General features: G+C 37.8%; 1 protein-coding gene across 3 annotated transcripts in view; it reads right to left on the bottom strand.

The window, feature by feature from the left end:
• XPO7 (exportin 7) overlaps positions 1-4762 on the bottom strand; it is a 40616-nt gene extending 35854 nt beyond the window's left edge. The window contains exons 1-4 of one of the 3 annotated variants that reach the window (XM_049631512.1): positions 4470-4762; positions 3793-3939; positions 1652-1745; positions 899-1065 (exon numbers count right to left, since the gene is read on the bottom strand). In XM_049631512.1, coding sequence (XP_049487469.1) covers positions 899-1065; positions 1652-1745; positions 3793-3939; positions 4470-4490 — 429 coding nt within the window. In that variant the 5' untranslated portion in view covers positions 4491-4762. The remainder of the gene's footprint in view (positions 1-898; positions 1066-1651; positions 1746-3792; positions 3940-4469) is intronic. The other 2 variants (XM_049631510.1, XM_049631511.1) reach the window with 2 other exon arrangements.
• Between the last annotated feature and the right edge of the window lie 14878 nt (positions 4763-19640).

Here is a 19640-nt window from a genome sequence, read left to right as displayed (position 1 = left end):
ATAAAATAAAATAAAATAAAATAAAATAAAATAAAATAAAATAAAATAAAACTATTGCTTTGCAGCACACAAAACCTAGCAGTCATGCAGGGAGACTGCTAAATCTGCCTTTATCAACATTGAGGCCTTTTGTACTTTAAAAATACTTGTATTACCTCATATCCATTATACAAAGAGAAACTGGCAAAATACATTTAAGATAAGTGACAAATGAATGCATAACATAATTTACAAAGAGACTACATACAATAAGAAAAAGACAACCAGATTTTTAAAATGTACATAAGATATAAACAGGAAGTTCACAGAAAAAAATAGGTAGTAAATTAACAAATGAAAATTTTGTTTTGTCTCATTTATAACTCAAATGCTGAGATACTAATTCTTTTTAGCTATTAAATTGGAAAAATTAAAAAGCTGAGCTCACAGGGTGAAGGTACGGGAGAAAGGCAGACACTCTTTAATTGCTGTAGGAAACAACTTTTTTTGAGGATAATTTGGAAGTATCTTTGACAGCCAAAAACGCACATAGCCCTTTGATTGTATAATTCCATGGCTAGGAATTCACCCTTCAAACACACTTACTCCAAATATGACAGGTATATATATTCTAGGATATTCATTCAAGTGTTTACATAACAGTCAAAATATAAAACTAAACTAAATGCCCACCTATATAAGAAATTAGTTAACTAAATTATGGTACCTTAAGATTGGAACAGAGTTTGTGCTGACGTGTAAACACGCAAAGCTAAGGCATATTAAAGGTGAAAAAGACACAGAAGAGAATGTATAAGATAATACCACTTTGTGTAATGTTTAAATGTGTAATGTTTATTACATATGCGTATGCAAGCTGCTTCTCACATTCCTATTACATCAGATATATACATCTTACCTGTAAAAACCTTGTGACATCTGTGATTGCATTTCTGAAGACATAGTCATCCTTCTGACAGTCAAACCAGCCCAGTTTTGTGATCCTGGCATATAACTGAATAAGCGCTTGCGTCACAAAAGTCGCCAACTTTGGCCGAGTGGCAAGGTAGTTGAGCACATAGTTCCCTACAAAACAAAAAAAGTCACATAAAGCAAGCTCTGCCAGGGAAGGGCAAACATCTTTAAATATACGAAATGTCTGAGGAATGGTAAATTTAGACTATTTCCCCTAAACCTCCTGTAACTCTTGTTTTTGTTGTATTCCCTTAATTCTTAATACTACTGAGAAAATGGCACTTTGAATTTAAGATTACTAGGCTTTCCAATTCAGGATTTTATACTTGTCACAATGAAGACCCTGGAGTATGGCCGTTCTGAATGTACTTGAGCTTGAATGTACTGAGCTTGTCTGCACAGAATTCAAAATCCTTAACAGTTGTTTTTTCTTAGTTATTAGTGGCAGTAAAGGCTGAACAAAACAGTCTGATGACAAAGGACAGGACTGTCCCCCTGATGACAAAAGGGAGGACTTAGACTTATCTAGAAATAATTATATAAGGCCCCTAATTCTGGAAAAAAACTGGATTCTATATATTTTTTATGCTCAGCAATTTCAGAACATTATCAAACAAGCAACACGAATTTAACTATTATTAGCACATCATTAAACAAACTAATTTCTTGAAGGAAAAACCGATAATTCTCTACTTACGAATATCTATGCGTTGCTCCAATGGTAGAGGGTTGTTTGTGCGTGATACAAGCTTTGTAAGGCATGTAGCTGCCAGTAACTGGGAGTAAGAGGACTGTGAAAAGAGGGGGGAAAAGACTCAGAATTCAATTTTATTGAATTAGTCAGTCATGAGGCTTTTTATTTGGATATCTATGCTTAGATTGAAGAAAAATTAATCAGTTTTGCCATTTTCTTCGTTTCTCTGCATTTTAGAGGGCCTCAGAAAAAACGAGTCCCACACATAGTACGTGTTCACTTAACTGATTTCAGTTACAAACAAGGCAGTATGAAGTGAATGGCCTGATCAAACTGAACCCAGTGCCACTTCTGTATCACTTAGAGGGGGTCACTTCAGAAAGATATTAAGAAGACAGATCTCTTATTTAAACTGAGAAATCTTCAGTCAAAAGCCTTGTTATAATGATGCTTCAAAAAGTTTCAACTCAAAATATTCCTGTAGTATACCATTAGAAAGTTTAAAAAAAAAAAAAAAAGCAGCATTAGAGGAAGTCATTACATTAAGCTGTACAGTTAATCCTAAACTTTTATCTTCACAGCAGCATAACTAGCAATCAGATACAGCTTTCCAGAATGTATATGGTAGTTTTAAAGTAAATTTATAACAATTATTTATGAGAAAGAAAAATTATACCCTGTGCAAGGGAATAGCATTATCATATTCTCATATGTGGATTTTATGAATTTTAACCTTATGGAGAATCAAGAGTATTCTAACTGATCATAATGTATAAAAGGGAGCCATGTACAAATTCTTCCATGTGGCTCTATTATAATAGTGTCATGTAACAGTGACAGACTCAGAACTATTAAAACAATTTAATTAAAGTTTAAGGATAATTTCCCACGACACTAAAAGTCCTTAAGACAGCAGGCTATCCATAGGCACAGCATAATGCCACCAGTTATAAAAAACTTTATGCTTAAGAAAAAAAAATCTATAAAAAAATCACTTGACATGTGACTTTTACTCAACAGCCCTGAACATGGGTTAACTGATTACAGCAGGTGTGTCAAATCACTAATAACGCAAGAGAGGTTACTCTAACTGCAGAATAGAGCATATAAATGTAACTATACATTATATAACATCTAAATGGTTTTCACACATAATTCCAATAAATCTGCTAGGTCACTCTAAGAAGTCAATAGAGATTAGAAGGAAGCATCCACTATAATTGTGTTTAGTATTGCACCAATTTATTCCAGCCTGTTTTACTTACTGACTGTCAACGTGAGGATCTGGAGTTAACGATGTCAGATATGATAGGGTGGGGCCCCAGTGGGAGTCACCTGTAAGAGCTGGTTGTGCATCTCCCATAGCACAAATATACAAATCTAAGTGGGTCAATCCTAAGACTGAGCGACTGGAAAGCAATATACAAAACACTACATGCAGAAGCAGAGCAGAGCACTCTACAACCTCTGACCCGGGTCTCTGTAACCTTCAGATATTTGCTGCTAGTCGGGATTCTGACTCTCGGTGCCCTTTCATGATACCCTGGTTGGATTCTTACCCTTCCCTTCCTAAGATCTCCATCTTGCCTAAAATGTTAACTTAATCAAATTATGTCTCATTAACAGCATTATATTGATCACCACACTGCCATTTTTAAGCTGGAAGGAGCTCTGATTCCCTTTTTAAAAACTGTAACTTCTTGTAGTTTTCGTTGTCAAGATTTTCCCCAACCCCTCTGAGGCAGTAAGCAGTGACTCTGGTACAGAGGAGGAAGAACAGAGGTGACCAGGGAGCTTGTACGCTGTGTGACACGGGCTATGTGGGTAAGAAAGGTCTGTCTTCTTTGTAAAGGATATGAGGTGGTACTTAAGTGTGAGAAACAGGAAAAAAAAAGTCCCAGAAATTTGATTCAAGATGAAAAATGAGAGAACAAGATATATTTCAGTGAGATTTTCCTGATGGGGCTGTGTGTCCTTTTGTTGTCGACCAGGCAGCTGGCTATGGTGCTTTTTAAAGGTGAAATTAAGGAGGCAGAGGTACCTAGAAGAATTAAGGAACAAAACTTATCCCAGTCCACCCTTAAACTTAGAATGTATTTTCCTAAACCTCTCTGATCCTACAGGATTTTTCAAGCCTTACGTACACTTCCTCTTTCGAGGAGCAGCTGGCACTTGCTCAGGCAATCAGGGCTGTTGGTGAATTCAACCAAGGCTTTCTCTGCCTGCAGTCGAGTGGTTGTGTCTGTTGTTTCATAGAGCTGTTTGCACAGATTCTCGAGTTGGGCCAGGCTCTGGAAAAGATCAGTCAAGAAAGAAATCAGTCTATACACACAATGTACTGTCCTCAAAGCCACTAGACAAAGATAAGTAATAATCAATGGAGAGAGACTTGCTTTTCAACTCTGAGGAGAATCTGGGTGACCTTTATCTAATAATAACTACTTATAGCTTTTTAAAAAATTTTATGCTTTAGAAGACAAAATGATAAAATACCTAAAATGTCTATCTATGCTTTTTTAGTCATTGCCTTAAAGATCAATCACAAACAATACATTTTTCATTGCAAATACCCATCCTCCTAAGCTTTTCCAAAAGGCTTTCAAATAAAAATTCAGAATTTACTTGCTCTCCCATCAATTTCAAAACTCAATACTAGAGGCATTCCTGTAAAATTAAGCACATAAACACACAATGTGTCACACATCTTTAAATAGTTTTAAATATTTTCCCTTTGCCTAGTAGTTATTAGCTTACAATTCTGTGTCTGAATAAATAAAGATGGACAACCTCTCTGGGAAAGCTTCAGAATGCATGTACGCACCTTCCTCCCTGGATCCCTCATGTTTAAAGTTCAGCAGACTCTCTTCTCTTGTTGTACTTTAAACTCGTGCTTCAGCTCCAAATTTAAAGTGGAAGGGTCAAAATACATTCAACCCTAGCATATGCTCAGACGGAGATAAGATGAGGGAAACGCCCCCAAACAAACCCTTCTCTCCAAATCTTGAAACAGTTCCAGGGAGGCAGGAAGGGGATGGGTGTGTGCTTCAGTCAGAACCCAAAGGGATGCAAGTCTACTTCCACTGAACGTGGAAGTGTTGAGAAGCAAAGAGGAAAGAAACCTGTAAGAGTGCACTTAACTGTCACCTCTCACTGACTGAAGAGGAGGGCAAACATCTGTTAGTCTTTAAAGAAATGGTTTGGACTTTAAGAAGAAATCTGAGCCTATTTTCTACAATAGCAAGCAAGATTTGGTTTAAAGAGTTTGAGGGATCCTACTATTAGAAATGACAATTCTGACAAGAACAGAAATAACAATAATAATAATAATACTAAACAAACTGACCTGGGTAAATAGTCTAAAACTTATTACACAGGCAATCTGCTCAAGGCTTTTCACCATCAATTTATTTCATTATGGTGTTAACTTTATAAATCACAGCTTTTCCACTAAGCAGGAAAGCCCTTAGGGCAGGATACCTATTTTACTCAACCTGATTGAGAAAATTCAAACATTAACCTAAAGAAAACAAGAAAGACAAGTACTGACACTCTTAAGATCAGGGGTCTTGCGTCCGAGAGCACAACAAACACAACTGCTACTCCAAAACAAAACAAACCAGCCACCCTTCAAAACATCTTGGGACTCTGATTAGCCTTATATTTAATTTGTCCCTCTCTGACCTCCAGGAGTCTCACTTAATAACTTCTTGAACTTAAAAGCACAGATAAAACTGCACTTGCAAAGTCAGATCTCAATGAAGTTCCTCCATAAGTACCTGATTTTTTCACAAGCTTATAAACACAAAGAATAAAGTATAAGACTAATTACATATAGTCCATAAACACATGTGAAAGCAATATGGTTGCAATATTGGCCCACAACCCTACTGACAATATATCAGTTTAATTTTAAATTTTTATTTTTTTTTGAGAGACAGTGAGCAGAGAGGGAGAGAGAATCCCAAGCAGGCTCAGTGCATCAGTGCAGAGCCCAACATGGGGCTCCATCCCACGAATCACGAGAAGATGACCTGAGCTGAAATCAAGAGTCTGATGCTTAACCAAGTGAACCACCCAGGTGCCCCAAATCAGTTTAATTTTAAATCCCCAAGTTCACAAGATTTTGTTTCAGCCTAGCAGGCTGGGTTCCCCCCCCCCCCCCGAAATGATTCATTTAGGGGCGCCTGGGGTGGCTCGGTCAGTTGGGCATCTGACTTCGGCTCAGGTCATGATCTCGCGGTCCGTGAGTTCGAGCCCCGCGTCGGGCTCTGTGCTGACAGCTCAGAGCCTGGAGCCTGCTTCAGATTCTGTGTCTCCCTCTCTCTCTGCCCCTCCCCCACTCATGTTCTATCTCTTGCTCTAAAATAAATAAACATAAAAAATAAAATAGAATAAAATGATTCATTTAAAAAAGGGGAAAATTTATTTTAGAAACAGGTAACACAGAAACCATCAGCAGCCTCATAAGTCCACAGCCACCACACACTTGGAGCTTTCCAAAATCCTGAACAGGATACTCCCTAAATAGTCATGCTGCTTAAGGTATAATGACTCTCCTTAAAGTCTCATCAAGCAGTTCTGGTAGCTCCCCCAGTGCATCTCTTGTTTATGTTTACTATAACAAAGTTGTTCACATGACAATGGCTAGGCATCTGTCACGGGTAGTTCCTTACTGCTAAAAACCTACATGCAGGTTATGGTGGGCCTTCTTGGTTGTTGTTTTGTTTTGATTTGCTTTAATTCAGGAGACAAAAACATACTGCAGGGTAAGTCTGTTAATGAGTTCTCAGCTCAGGAAACAAGTCTGTTTAAAAACCAAAAAAGTAATTTGACCGTTTACACAAACAGTTTGAAGAACTATAGCTCTATTTCTGTGTCTCCAGAAGAACAAATGGGAAACAATTTTGTTTTCCCAATTAGTGAAAACATCTAAAACCCACAGGGTTAAGAGTCATTTTATTTGGGTTAACCCATTCTACCCATGGAAGGAGAGGAGAATGAGACATTTATCTTTATGCTCTTTTGGATCCTAATGTTTCCAAAGCAAATCTAACAGTCTTTTGAATCACCTTTTTTGGGACCCTGAATAAAACAATTTATCCTGCAATTATCTGATCAGCTATTAAATTTCACATTTAGGATAGCAACAACACATCACAGCATTTTTTCCCTCTGCACAGTAACAGCTGTATTAAACCTCCCACCCACCAGCTTTACTGAGGACATCTATTACATGACGCCAGTTCAGTCACAGAAAAGCCTCCAGAGAAGAATGCCTATTTTCTATTCCTGAGTTTGCCAAATGTATAATCCACAAAGAAACTTCCATCTGGTCCCATTGGAACAGAAAAGCAAATACGAGTGAAATACTTCACAAGACTGGAAGGGTTCTTCCACTAGCAAAGTACTAGAAACGCGAGGCAAACTCCCAAACCTAGACCACATGGTTAAGATGAAGGTACTGAAAGAATATATCGTCATTAATATTTAGCAACAGTATTATTTTATATAATCTTTCAAACTTGAATAGAGAAAATGCAGCTCATTTATTCTCACTTTTTAAAAGTTTATTTGGAGAGGGAGAGCATGAGCAGGGGAGGGGCAGAGAGAGAGGGAGAAAGAGAATCCCAAGCAGGCTCCACACTACCACTGTAGAGCCTGACACGGGGTTCAAACTCACAAACTGTGAGATCATGACCTGAGCTAAAGCCAAGAGTGGACACTTACCCGCCTGGGCCACCCAGGTGCCTGTTATTCTCATTTCAAAAGAAGGTGCAACCAATTGAGACTAGAACGCTCAGAATAGAATGATTTACCTGAAGAGTTTCCTTTAGATTAGAGCAAAGTGAAGACTGTACATCAGATACAAAGCAGAATACCTTGGAACTTACTTAATTTTTAAAATATTGTTTTTTATAAAGCCTAACAGTATATACTTTTAAATTTAAGCCTCACTGCTTAAAAAGAATTCACCTGGAGATTTCCAAAGACTAGGATAACTCACCTTTAGGAAGGATTTGATGACATTCCCAATAGTGCTGAGTAGTGAACTAGAAAACAAACATAACCCTTGGAAGACTAGTCAGATTTCCAAGTTTTCTGCAGAGCACATTCTTAATCTGACAGCCACCAGTACCACTTGAAATGATGAGAAACTACCATTTTGTTACAAAGTGTGAAGTACAGGCTCAATCCAGTGAATTTCTCATAAAAAACAGTAGATTCACCAATTCAGCATCTGGATTCTGATTAGGATGTCTTAAATATATTTTAAAAAGCTGCTGAAAAAAAAAAAAATCAAGCCACTTTCAACTGCTCATAAACTACATTAATTTAGATCTTCTTTAGTTGGAATTTTTCTGTGTACTAGGAAAACACTGTGCTAAGTAAATTAAAAATGCATACTGAAGGGCACCTGGGTGGCTCAGTCGGTTGAGCGTCTTCGGCTCAGGTCGTGATCTCACGGTTTGTGGGTTCAAGCCCCACGTCAGGCTCTGGGCTGACAGCTGGGAGCCTGGAGCCTGCTTTGGATTCTGTTGTCTTTGTCTCTCTCTGCCCCTCCCCTGCTCGCGCTCTCAAAAATGAATAAATATTTAAAAAAATGCGTACTGAAACTGCTAGGTGAACCATTTTAAGCATCTATAAGTAAGGTTAATAAAATTGATATACTAATTTATTATTTATTGTTTCAATAAGTCATTCTTATCATCAATAATGAGTACCCAATTATCACAGATATCTTTTAAACTCCTAAAGATGCAGTAACATGTAGTTGTTAGGTTAAAAAGCAAGTGACAAAGCTGTATGTAGGGTATATCATTTGTGATATATGTTAGCAAATTCACAGACGGAAATCTGGATGAATACAAATCAACCAATGATCTGGAATATGAGATTATGGGAAACTGTCAATTTCTATGTTATGTATTTCTGTAACTTTTGAAGTTTGACTATGACCATGTATTACTTGTACGCAGGCACCCCTCTTCCCCAACAACTATATAAATATTTTTTAAAAGGGCAAATTTGAGCTACATTCTTTCTAAATTAACTCTTCTAATTAGGAACATATTACTAATTAACAGCTGATTCTGTTTACCATCAGAATTCATAAAACCAACTAAAAAAACCAAAAAGGCAAATGGCTATTCCAAAAATGAAATTTTTAAAAAGTATGTCTCTATTTATTACTTTTATTTTACTCTTTCTTACCAAGAAATGCTGTAAGTTCAAATGCTGGTAGTTTAAATGGCCTAAAAAATTCCACACAAAGTTTCCTCTTGTTTATAAAGTTATCTAGAAGGCAATCTTGTGGGCCAAAGCCATTCTGGTTTTACACATATATCAGCAGATCTCTAAGATGTTATACATTGCAGTGGAGTCAATGGAGGGAAAGGAGCTAGCCCGAATGAGAATGTTTATATATGCAAACTACTTATTTTTAAAAGTTAAAGAGGGGTGTCTGGGTGGCTCAGTTGGTTAAGCATTTGACTACAGCCCAGGTCATGATTTCAGGGTTCGGTTCATGAGTTCGAGCCCTACATTGGGCTCTCTGCTGTCAGCACAGAACCCACTTTGGATTCTCTGTCCCCATCCCCCCTCCTCTCTTGACCCCTCCCCCACTGGTTCTTGCTCTCAAAATAAATAAATAAACTTTATGTAAAAAAAAGTTAAAGAAAAAAGTTTACAAAGCCAGTGCACTTTACAAGATATCCAAATGGCCAATAAACAAAAGAAATGGTGCTCAATCTCAATTATCAGGAAATGTAAAGTCAAACCACATGAGACATCCATCAGAATGATTTATAATGGAAGAGCGAAGATCTAGCATTGGTTAGGATGTGAAACAAGAACTCATACACAATTGTGGAGTCTGAACTAGTTCAAACATACTGGCAAATTGGCCACTATTAAAGCTCAAAATATGTATACTCTATGACCTAGCTATTTTACTCCTGTGTATATAATTAACAGAGATGTGTGCTAAATTCACCTCAGACAAAACAAAAAAAACCATGTAAAAGAATGTTCATGGCAGCACTAAATGTAATCACTCCTAAATGGAAAGCCAAAGTCCATCAACAATAGTATAAATATTTCATTTCTTAATCTGGGTTCTGGTTACACAGGCACGTTCATTTTGAGAAAATCCACTGAACTGTGTAATTTGTATAATTTTCTGTATGTGTGTTCTACTTCAATGAGAAGCTTTAAAAAAAAGATGAATGAATGCCACAGTTTTCCCATAATTTTCCAGGTATTTACTCTCATCTATTTCTTTCTGATATTAATGGAACAGAAATTTATCATAACCGACAGCTACACTTTAGATTAGAATGCTGTACTTTTATACCAATTCATGCTTTTAGAACCGTAACTTCCATCATTTTCTCAAGAAATAAATAAGCTAAGACTTCTGGATGCATCTGGGGACATTCTATGTCTGAGAGTACTAAGAGAGTACTAAGTTTTACTGAGTAAAACTTTGGTTGCAGATGCTGTGTAATGTCTACTGCTGTGAAACAAGATAAAATATGAATTTCCAGCAAGTGATAATACTACGTCAGAGGCTTGCAGGCATTAGATAAGGACAACAAGTCTGCTAACATATGAGACTGCAAAATTCTACTTAGCCTCAAAATACTAATCAATTTGAACTTGTAATAAACATGGAAGATCTCTGCACTGTGGGTAATAGGCAGCCAAAACACATGTAAACAAGCTATTTCAAGAAGTAAACAGACAGATTAACTGTGCTTGGTCACTTAATGGTTTATTGACTTATAAACTTGACTCAAGCATTTTCATTTAGCCTGTCAGTAAACTCTGGTTTTGGTTCCTTCTCATAGTCACTCACTGTGCACAGGAATGCAAGTTGCAGTGTAAGCTGAATCCTCTTAAGTACAGGTCTCAAACTGCTGGTGGCCTCAAACCGGCCCATGGACATATTTGCTTTTTGTCTTATAGTGTGGTTTTAAAGTTTGACATAGTTGCCAATATTTCATAATAATATCTGTTTTTTGAGCTTCCAATGAAAAATTCAAGGATCTGATAACACTGGGCCTGCATTTTCAAGTGTCACTAATCAGATGACGTTTGTCTCAGGCAGGCTCTCTTTCCTTCACCAAGGTGCCTGAGTGTCTTTGAGTGCCTCCTCCCCCTGCTCTAATGTAGATTTGTCTCCTATCAGTGGCTCAGTACAGGATGTCAAGGTTAAAAAGTAGTGAGTAGTGGCAGTTGATTTTGGCTTAACTCTGGTTACTCTTTGCTGAATCTGGTTAAAACAATCTTTTGAGTACAAGGAACGACATAAAACTTAGAGAAGTTAGATTGAGAGTTTAAGCAATTTGGATAATGGCCTTCGTAATTAACTGTGTGGGCAAGTTAATCTCCTGAAGCTTCAGTCTGCTCATGTGTAAAATAGGTGGATTTTATTATATTATTTTAAAAAGACACTCCCAGTTCTAAAATTCTGTGATTGTAATATACTATTCTTCCTCTTTTAGTTATATAACTAAATCAGATTTAAAAGTAAGCGAATATTAAAATTAATTTAATCATGAAAACAGGGCAAATTATCTTAAAGAGAGAATTACACTTAAAAAAATCAATCTGGTAACACTCCTGCACATCCCTCTCATGACAGCATGGGAGCTTTACTCAGAAACCACTTCAATGACCTAGCAGAACAAGGATCCTTTTGGAGGGGAGGTTCAGTACAGTGTAATGATTAAGACCTTAGATGCCAGACAAAACCCCACTCCTCTATTTACTATACATAGCTATTTACTAGCTATGGGAGTATGAATAAGTTACTCAGATCTTTCAAATTAGTTTTCATTTCTTTTAAATAGAAATATTTACTTCACAAGGCTGTAAAAGTCAGTAAATTAACTGTTAATGACTGAGTTTATTACTGGCTATTATCAATTATACTAGCTACTAAAAACAATGGGGGCACCTGGCTGGCTCAGACAGTAGAGCATGTGACTCTTGATTTTGGGGTTGTAAGTTCAACCCTCATGTTGGGTGTAGAGATTACTTAAAAATAAATAAGAACATTTTATTTTATTTTATTTTATTTTATTTATTTATTTTTTAAATTTTTTAACGTTTATTTATTTTTGAGACAGAGAGAGACAGAGCATGAATGGGGGAGGGTCAGAGAGAGGGAGACACAGAATCCGAAACAGGCTCCAGGCTCCGAGCTGTCAGCACAGAGCCCGACGCGGGGCCTGAACTCACGGACCGTGAGATCATGACCTGAGCCGAAGTCGGCCGCTCAACCGACTGAGCCACCCAGGCGCCCCTAAATAAGAACATTTTAAAAGCGCATGCACAGGGATGCCTGGGTGGCTCAGTCAGTTAAGTGTCTGACTCTTTTTTTTTTTCTAAATTTTTTTTTTCAACGTTTTTTATTTATTTTTGGGACAGAGAGAGACAGAGCATGAACGGGGGAGGGTCAGAGAGAGAGGGAGACACAGAATCGGAAACAGGCTCCAGGCTCCGAGCCATCAGCCCAGAGCCTGACGCGGGGCTCAAACTCACGGACCGCGAGATCGTGACCTGGCTGAAGTGGGACGCTTAATCGACTGCGCCACCCAGGCGCCCCTAAGTGTCTGACTCTTGATTCTGGCTTAGGTCATGATCTCACAGTTGATGAGATGGAGCGCTGTGTCGGGCTCTGTGCCGACAGCACAAAGCATGCATGGGATTCTCTCTCTCTCTCTGCCCCCAGCTCATTCTCTCTCTCTTTCAAAATAAATAAATAAACATTAAAAAAATAAAAGCTCACGTATAAATGCATACAAAAACTGCACTATTTCTTCTAGAGGAGTCATAAATGCCTTTCCCAGTAAGAGTAACTAGGGTGTTGGCAATAAGTGCTGATTTGTGGATTCCTTATCTGTGAATTTGTCCACTTGCTAAAATGTATTTGTAATCCCAAAATCAATACTTGTGGCAATTTTGCGGTCATTCACGGACATACACAGAATTGTGAAAAATGTGTCACTTGACACAGAATCCTTTTTGTGATTTGTTTTTTGCTTTTTACGTGCTTTTTGTTATTTATTTTTGCCATTTATTTTTCTTTTGAGAAAACTATTTTATTATTTACAATTTTTGAAGTGTTTATTTATTTATTTGAGCAACAGTGAGAGAGTGCGTGAGCATGCAAGAGGGGGAAGGGCAGAGAATTCCAAGCAGGCTCTGTGCTGCCAGCATACAGCCTGGTGTGGGGCTTGATCTGGCAAGCTATGAGGTCATAAACTGAGCCAAAACCAAGAGTCTGACTGAGCTACCAAGGCGCCCCTATTATTTAAAAATTTTTAATTAAAGTATAGGTTAACATATTTGATTTTGTTCTTTAAAATGGCTCTCAAGCATAGTGCTAAAGTGCGGTCTAATGTTCCTAAGCCCAAGAAGGCTGTGTGAAAATGCATGTTAGATAAGCTTACTCAGACATATTAAATATGGTGTCTTTAAACAGAAAGAGAAAAAACAAACTAGAAACATTAATAAAATGAGGTTATAGGTTGACTGGCTGATGAAAATATTGTGACCAGAGGTCAGCAGAAACCTAACACTGTATATCCTCTGGGAGCAATGTTCCAATATTTGCGAATTCAGTGTTTTTGGTGACTCAGACAATAGAACCACCATGAATAATGAGGACCAACGGTATTTCTGGCACATTAGGTAGTAGTCAGTACATGTTTCCCCATAGAAAGATAACTATATTGTCACTGTTATAGGCATTTGTATCAAACAGACATTTCTTAATTTACATAGCTTCCATATTAATGTCTATAAAACTTGAATTCTTGCACAGTTGACTCAAATGTTTGCTGAAACTGCCTTTATATTATTTATGCATTGTGATTTTAGTTAATGAGCAGTAATGAACACACTTGATGGAAAAGATGATAGTGTGCATAAGTGTCTGGCACATAATCGGAGCTTCATAAAAATGTCTTGTATAAATGGTTAAGCCTAATTTTTAAAAGCTTCTAAAGGGACTTTGGGTTAAAATGGCAGATTGACCACACATCTAATTTTGTTCCATCCCAAAGCCCAACTAAAACAACACTACTGGGGTCTTAGTATTTTTGATAAGTTAGATTCCAGACACTTTCACTCACCCCATGCCTCTAAATGACTGACCCTCTCTCTCTGGAATGGAAGACAGCAAGCCAGTCAAAAGCATATCTGAGGATATGGGCACCATGTAGCTAAGAGGTCAATTATACAGCCACAAGGACACAGAATCCTATGGAATCTTCCTCTCCTGGGTTTCTTCAACCCAGAAATGCCAGCATCCAGACAGTACTCTCTAGGCAGGAATTGGGAAGATTTTCCCCAAGAAAGGCAATACTTAAAGACAAATGATATAGGGATTACCCAACAAATGGCACAGTCAGATCCTCCCCGTGATGCTTCAAGCAAACAAGCCTCACTCCCACACTCAGAATTTCCAATTAGCTTTGTAGTCTCTTAATCTTAATTATGAGCAAATAATCAAAAATTACTAGAAACCTAAAGAAGGCCTTTAACATGGACGACAGTATTTAAAACAATAGGCCCAAAATGGAGTCGTTTATGCTAAGTCCCATGTCACCAAACTGAGACTTAATTACGGGTTGACTCTCCCAGGAATGGAATCTTAAACCAGTCAATCAGGAAATCATCTGATCAGCACTAGTTAGGTAATCTGCCTGATAGACCCCTGCCATCCCCTAAAGGAAAGTAACTTTGCAATAACCAATCCACTTTTTTGGTCTACTATGACTTCCTTGTTCCCACTTCCTTCTTACCTCTAAGTCTTTTATTTTGTGCAGCAGCTGGGAGCTCCTTTCTGTCTGCTAGATTGGATGCTGCTCAATTTGAACTAATTTTCGCCCAAATAAACTCTTGCAAGTTTTAAGATGCCTCAGTTTATCTTTTAACAGCAGTGATCTAAACAAGCAAACAAAAAGCCAATAGAACAAATGGAAGCTGTGCAGGGAGAAGGAAACTTGAAGAAAAAGAAAAAAAAGAGATGGGGGCAGGGGATAGAAAAAATACTAAGCTCACCAAAGAGATAAGAAAATATATTGCAACTATGGAATAAAAACAGGATGCTCTAAAAAAGAAACATTCAAAGAGCATAAAAAGAGATCTCAGAAATTAAAAATATGATAGCAGAGAAAATATTCTATCAGAGGGTTGGAAAATTAAGTTAAAGTCTCTTAGAAAGTAGAATAAAAGGACAGAGATGGAAAATAAGAGAGACAGATAAAATCAGAGACCAGGTTCTGGAGGTCCAACATCCAAGTAACAGGAGTGGATAGTAAAGGAGAGAAAATTATCAACAAAATAATTCAAGTTAAGTTAACTTCTTAGAACTGAAGAACATCAGCTGCCAGAAGGAAAGGGCCTACCAAATGCCCAGCATCACAGGTGAAAATCAAGCCAAGGCACATTGCTGTGAAGCTTCAGAAACCTGAGGTCGAAAAGAAGATTCTACAAGCTGCCCAGGGGGTGAGGGGGATAGGAGTTGGTGGGTCAAAAAATGAAAACAAAAACAAAACCCAAGCCAGGTCACATATAAATCATCAGGAATCAGATGGCTCTGGGTATCACAAAAGCAACACTAGAAACAAGCCAACAGAACAACATCTGCAAGATTCCGAAGGGAAACGATCAACACAGAACCTCAAACCTACCCCAAGCAAATAATCGAGGGTGAGGGTGGAACAAAGCTATTTCAAACATGTGAGCCCCAACAACCTATCACCGGTGCTTCTATGGAAAGAAAGTGCTTCATATCAAAATAAGACTAATCCCATATATAAAGGTAAGCATGGAATGCAGAAAATGGGAACTCCCAAAGCTGCAGAGACATCAAAGAAATCCCTGGAGGGATGGGGAAGGGAGATCCTAGGATAACTGTGAGATCCATCCAAGCAACCAGGCCTTATTCAAGCAAAGTGGCTCAAGGAACATGTCTTCTTCAAGAAGACATCACTAAGTTCCCTTGAGAATACCTGGGTAAGGATTCTTATGCTAAGATTTCACCTTAATCCACACTGAAGTGGAAAAGCCCTTCAGTGACAAAGTAACAACTCTCTATTAAACTTAGGAAAGTTTTTCTATAGAGCTATGTAATCATTTTAAACTAACATTCTAAGAACAAACGCAGTTGTGCAACATTAAAGGATGGCTTTGAAATTAATACTGCATTGTATGGTTACTCACAGCATTTAAAAAATCTGTAACAGGCTTTAGGCATAAACATTTTGCACCCTATGATTTATAAATGGAGTTACGGTAAGAAAAAAAAGGAACAATATACTTGGTTTTTGCCACCTTCACTTTCTTTATACATAAAGTTGTCTCTCAAATGCCTTTTATGGAACTTGATTCTGTCATGCTGACAGTATTCAAAGAGCAAAACAATGTACTTTGCTATGAAAATGGCTAAAAGAGTAGACTATGTAGGCCAAGCAGATCACCTTACGAAGGGAAGCCAACACCCCAGCCATGTGGGAACCCAAATCTGCAGTATAAAACAACATACCTTTAAATTAGCTTTTTTGCTATATTACCATCTCCCTAAAACCTCTCTCTCTTTTTTTATTTCCCAGTGGGCTCTATGCCCAATGTGGTGCCTGAACACACAACCCCCTAGATCAAGAGTTGCCAACCAGGCACCTCTCAAACCTCATTAAAAAAAAAAAATCTTTTTTTAAAGTTTATTTATTTTGAGAGAGAGAGCCAGGGGAGGGGCAGAGAGGGACTGAGAGAGAGAAAACCCCAAGCAGGCTCCATACTGATAACGCAGAGCCTGATGCAGGGCTTAAACCCCCAAATCGTGAGATCATGACCTGAGCTGAAATCAAGAGTCAGATGCTTAACCGATTGAGCCACCCAAACACCCCTAAATTTTTTTTTTTTTTAATTTTAGAAAGAGAGAGCCTGAGTGGGGGAGAGTTAGAGGGAGGGATAGAGAATCCCAAGCAGGCTCCACACTCAGTATGGAGCCTGACATGGGCCTTGATCCCATGACCCTGGGATGATGACCTGAGCCAACATCAAGAGTCGGATGCTCAACCGACCGAACCACCTAGGCGCCCCTAAAACCTCATTTTTAAGAGCACATCTACACAGGGAGAACAATCCTATAATAGTTCAGTACTCTTGTTCAGAGTGTTAAACCACGTCTCTAACAATTTAAGTTGGAATAATAATGTCTCCTGATAACATCAGATTTTTTCCTTATAAATTTAATAATGATTTTCAGCATATAGCAAGCATGGTCAAACAAGATAGCCTGTTGGTTAAAGGAGCCAAACTATGAAAGTTGTACAGAATTTCACTTTATTTAGTCCTGGTTTCCAAGAGTGATTTGTTTTTGAGTTCTTTATTAAGTTATACTATAGAAGCATGCCGTTTGGCCAGTGTACATTTATTATTTTAGTTTTGTGTTCTTTTTAAAAATGTTTTATTTATTTTTTGAGAGAAAGAGAGAGCAGGAGAGGATAGGGGAGGGGCAGAAAGAGAGGAACAGAGGATCTGAAGCGGACTTTGCGCTGATAGGCTGACAGCAGTGAGCCTGACATGGGGCTCTAACCCATGAACTGCAAGATCATGACCTGAACTGACGTCAGATCTCAGCCAACTGAGCCACCCAGGTGCCTCTAGTTTTGTGTTCTTAATATCAATTTGGTATAAGATTCAAACTTTAGAGTACTGGGAATATTTTGTACAGAATCATTTAAAAATATTAAAAGTGGGGTGCCTGGCTGGCTTTGTAGGTAGAATATATGACTCTTGATCTTGGGGTTGTGAGTTCAAGCCCCATGTTGGATACAGCCTACTAAAAAAATAAGTAAAAAACAAAACATAAAAATAAAAACAAATATTAAAAGTGCCATTTAAACACTGATGGTAGGGGCACCTGGTGGCTCAGTCAGTTAAGTGTCTCTTGATCACAACTCAGGTCACGATCTCACAGTTTGTGCATTTGAGCCCTGAGTCAGGCTCCGTGCTGACAGTGTGGAGCCTGCTTGGAATTCACTCTCTCTGTCCCTCCCCCTGCTCTCTCTAAATAAATAAACTTACAAAAACTTGTAATTCTCTCTCTCTGCTGCTCCTTCCCCTGCTCTCTAAATAAACTTATAAAAACTTGGAATTCTCTCTGCTCCTCTGCCCGCTCTCTCTCTAAATAAATAAACTTATTAAAAAAAAAAAAACACACGCTGAATTGTATATAATAAAGCAAAGAAAGGGATCAAACACAGAATCACCAATTATCTTAGGCCACCAGGTCACCAAACTTTATTTGTTTACTGTAAAACATTACAATGACTAAATAAAAAGTGATTTTAGATGAAAGCATTTACACTTAGTTTTCTTAACAGGCTATCCAAATAAATATGACTGGCCTGGTATTCAGGGAACTTCAGGAGTCTTAGGGCTTTCCCCCTTCTTTTTATGTTGCTAGTTTTTAGAATTTCCATGGCTAACAGGAACTGCATTTACAGACAGAATCTATTTTGCTTAAAAGAATGAAACAGACTGGGAAGTATCTTTGCAAAACATATATCTGAGAAGACTGCTATCCAAAATATACAAAGAATTCTTAAAACTTGACAATAACAGCCCAATTAAAAATTTGGCAAAAGACCTGAACAGATACCTCACCAAGAAGATATACAGATGGCAAATAAGCATATGAAACGATGCTCCACATCATATGTTATCAGGGAAATGCAAATTAAAACAATGACAAACTGCGACATATCTATTAGAATGGCTAAAATCCAAACCACTGAAAACCCCAAATGCTGGCAAGGATGTAGAGCAATGGGAACTCGCGTTCACGTAGAGCAATGGGAACTCGCGTTCATTGCTGGTGGGAATGCAAAATGGTACAGCCTCTTTGGAAGGAAGTCTGGCAGTTTCCTATAATACTAAACATACTCTTACCATACAATCCAGAAATTGCACTCCTTGGTATTTACCCAAAGGAGTTGAAAACTTATGTCTACACAAAAACCTGTACGTGAGAAGAGCCAACACTTGGAAGCAACTGAGATGTCCTTCAATAGGTGAAAGGATAAATAAACTGTGGTACATCTAGACAGTAGAACATTATTCAGGGATAAAAAGAAATGAGCTTTCATGCTACAAAAAGACACGGAAGAACCTAAATGCATATTACTATGTGAAAGAAGCCGATCTGAAAGGGCTACATCTGTACCATTCCAAGTAGATGACATTCAGAAAAAGGCAAAACTACAGAAACAGTAAAAAGAGCAGTTGCAGCCAAGAGTTTGGGGGGTAGAGAGGGATGAAGAATACGGGGAGCCCAGGGAATATTAGAGTGCAAAACTACCCTGTATGATACAGTAATGATGGATGCATGTCACTGTATGTTTGTCAAAACCTATAGAATGTACAACACAGTGGACTTTAATCATTATGTATCAGTACTGGCTCATCAATTGTAATGCAAGATGTTAATAAGATAAACCGTGTAGGAAAGGATAAGAAGGTATGTGGGAACCACTTTCCCCTCAATTGTTCTGTAAACCTAAAAATTCTCTACAAAGTATGTTAAAATATACAGTCTATTAAAAATAAATCTAATTTGACAGTTTAAAAAGTGCTACTTTCCCTCCTCAAATTTTATTTTAATATTGTCTGGTTTACTAACCAATGTTCTGTAATAAAACATGACATTTTATATCCTAGCTTTCACCCTCTTCATCTGACAGAGCAATCAAATAGTTAAAATTCTCTAGTTTAATACACAGACATTATAACACCACTATTCATGTTCAACGACAATGTAGTTGACAGCTCTAAATTAATTTTTTAATTAAAAATTTTTTAAATTTTTTATTATTTTTTTTAGGGAGAGAGCTGGGGAGAAGGAGAGAGGGAGAGAAGGAGAGAGGGAGAGAGGGAGAGAGGGAGAGAGGGAGAGAGGGAGAGAGGGAGAGAG

This window comes from Panthera uncia, chromosome B1 (assembly GCF_023721935.1).
Source record: "Panthera uncia isolate 11264 chromosome B1, Puncia_PCG_1.0, whole genome shotgun sequence".
In the NCBI taxonomy this organism is placed as follows: Eukaryota; Metazoa; Chordata; class Mammalia; order Carnivora; family Felidae; genus Panthera; species Panthera uncia.
Note: the sequence above shows the minus strand (reverse complement) of the source record. Positions and strands in the feature narration are given on the sequence as shown.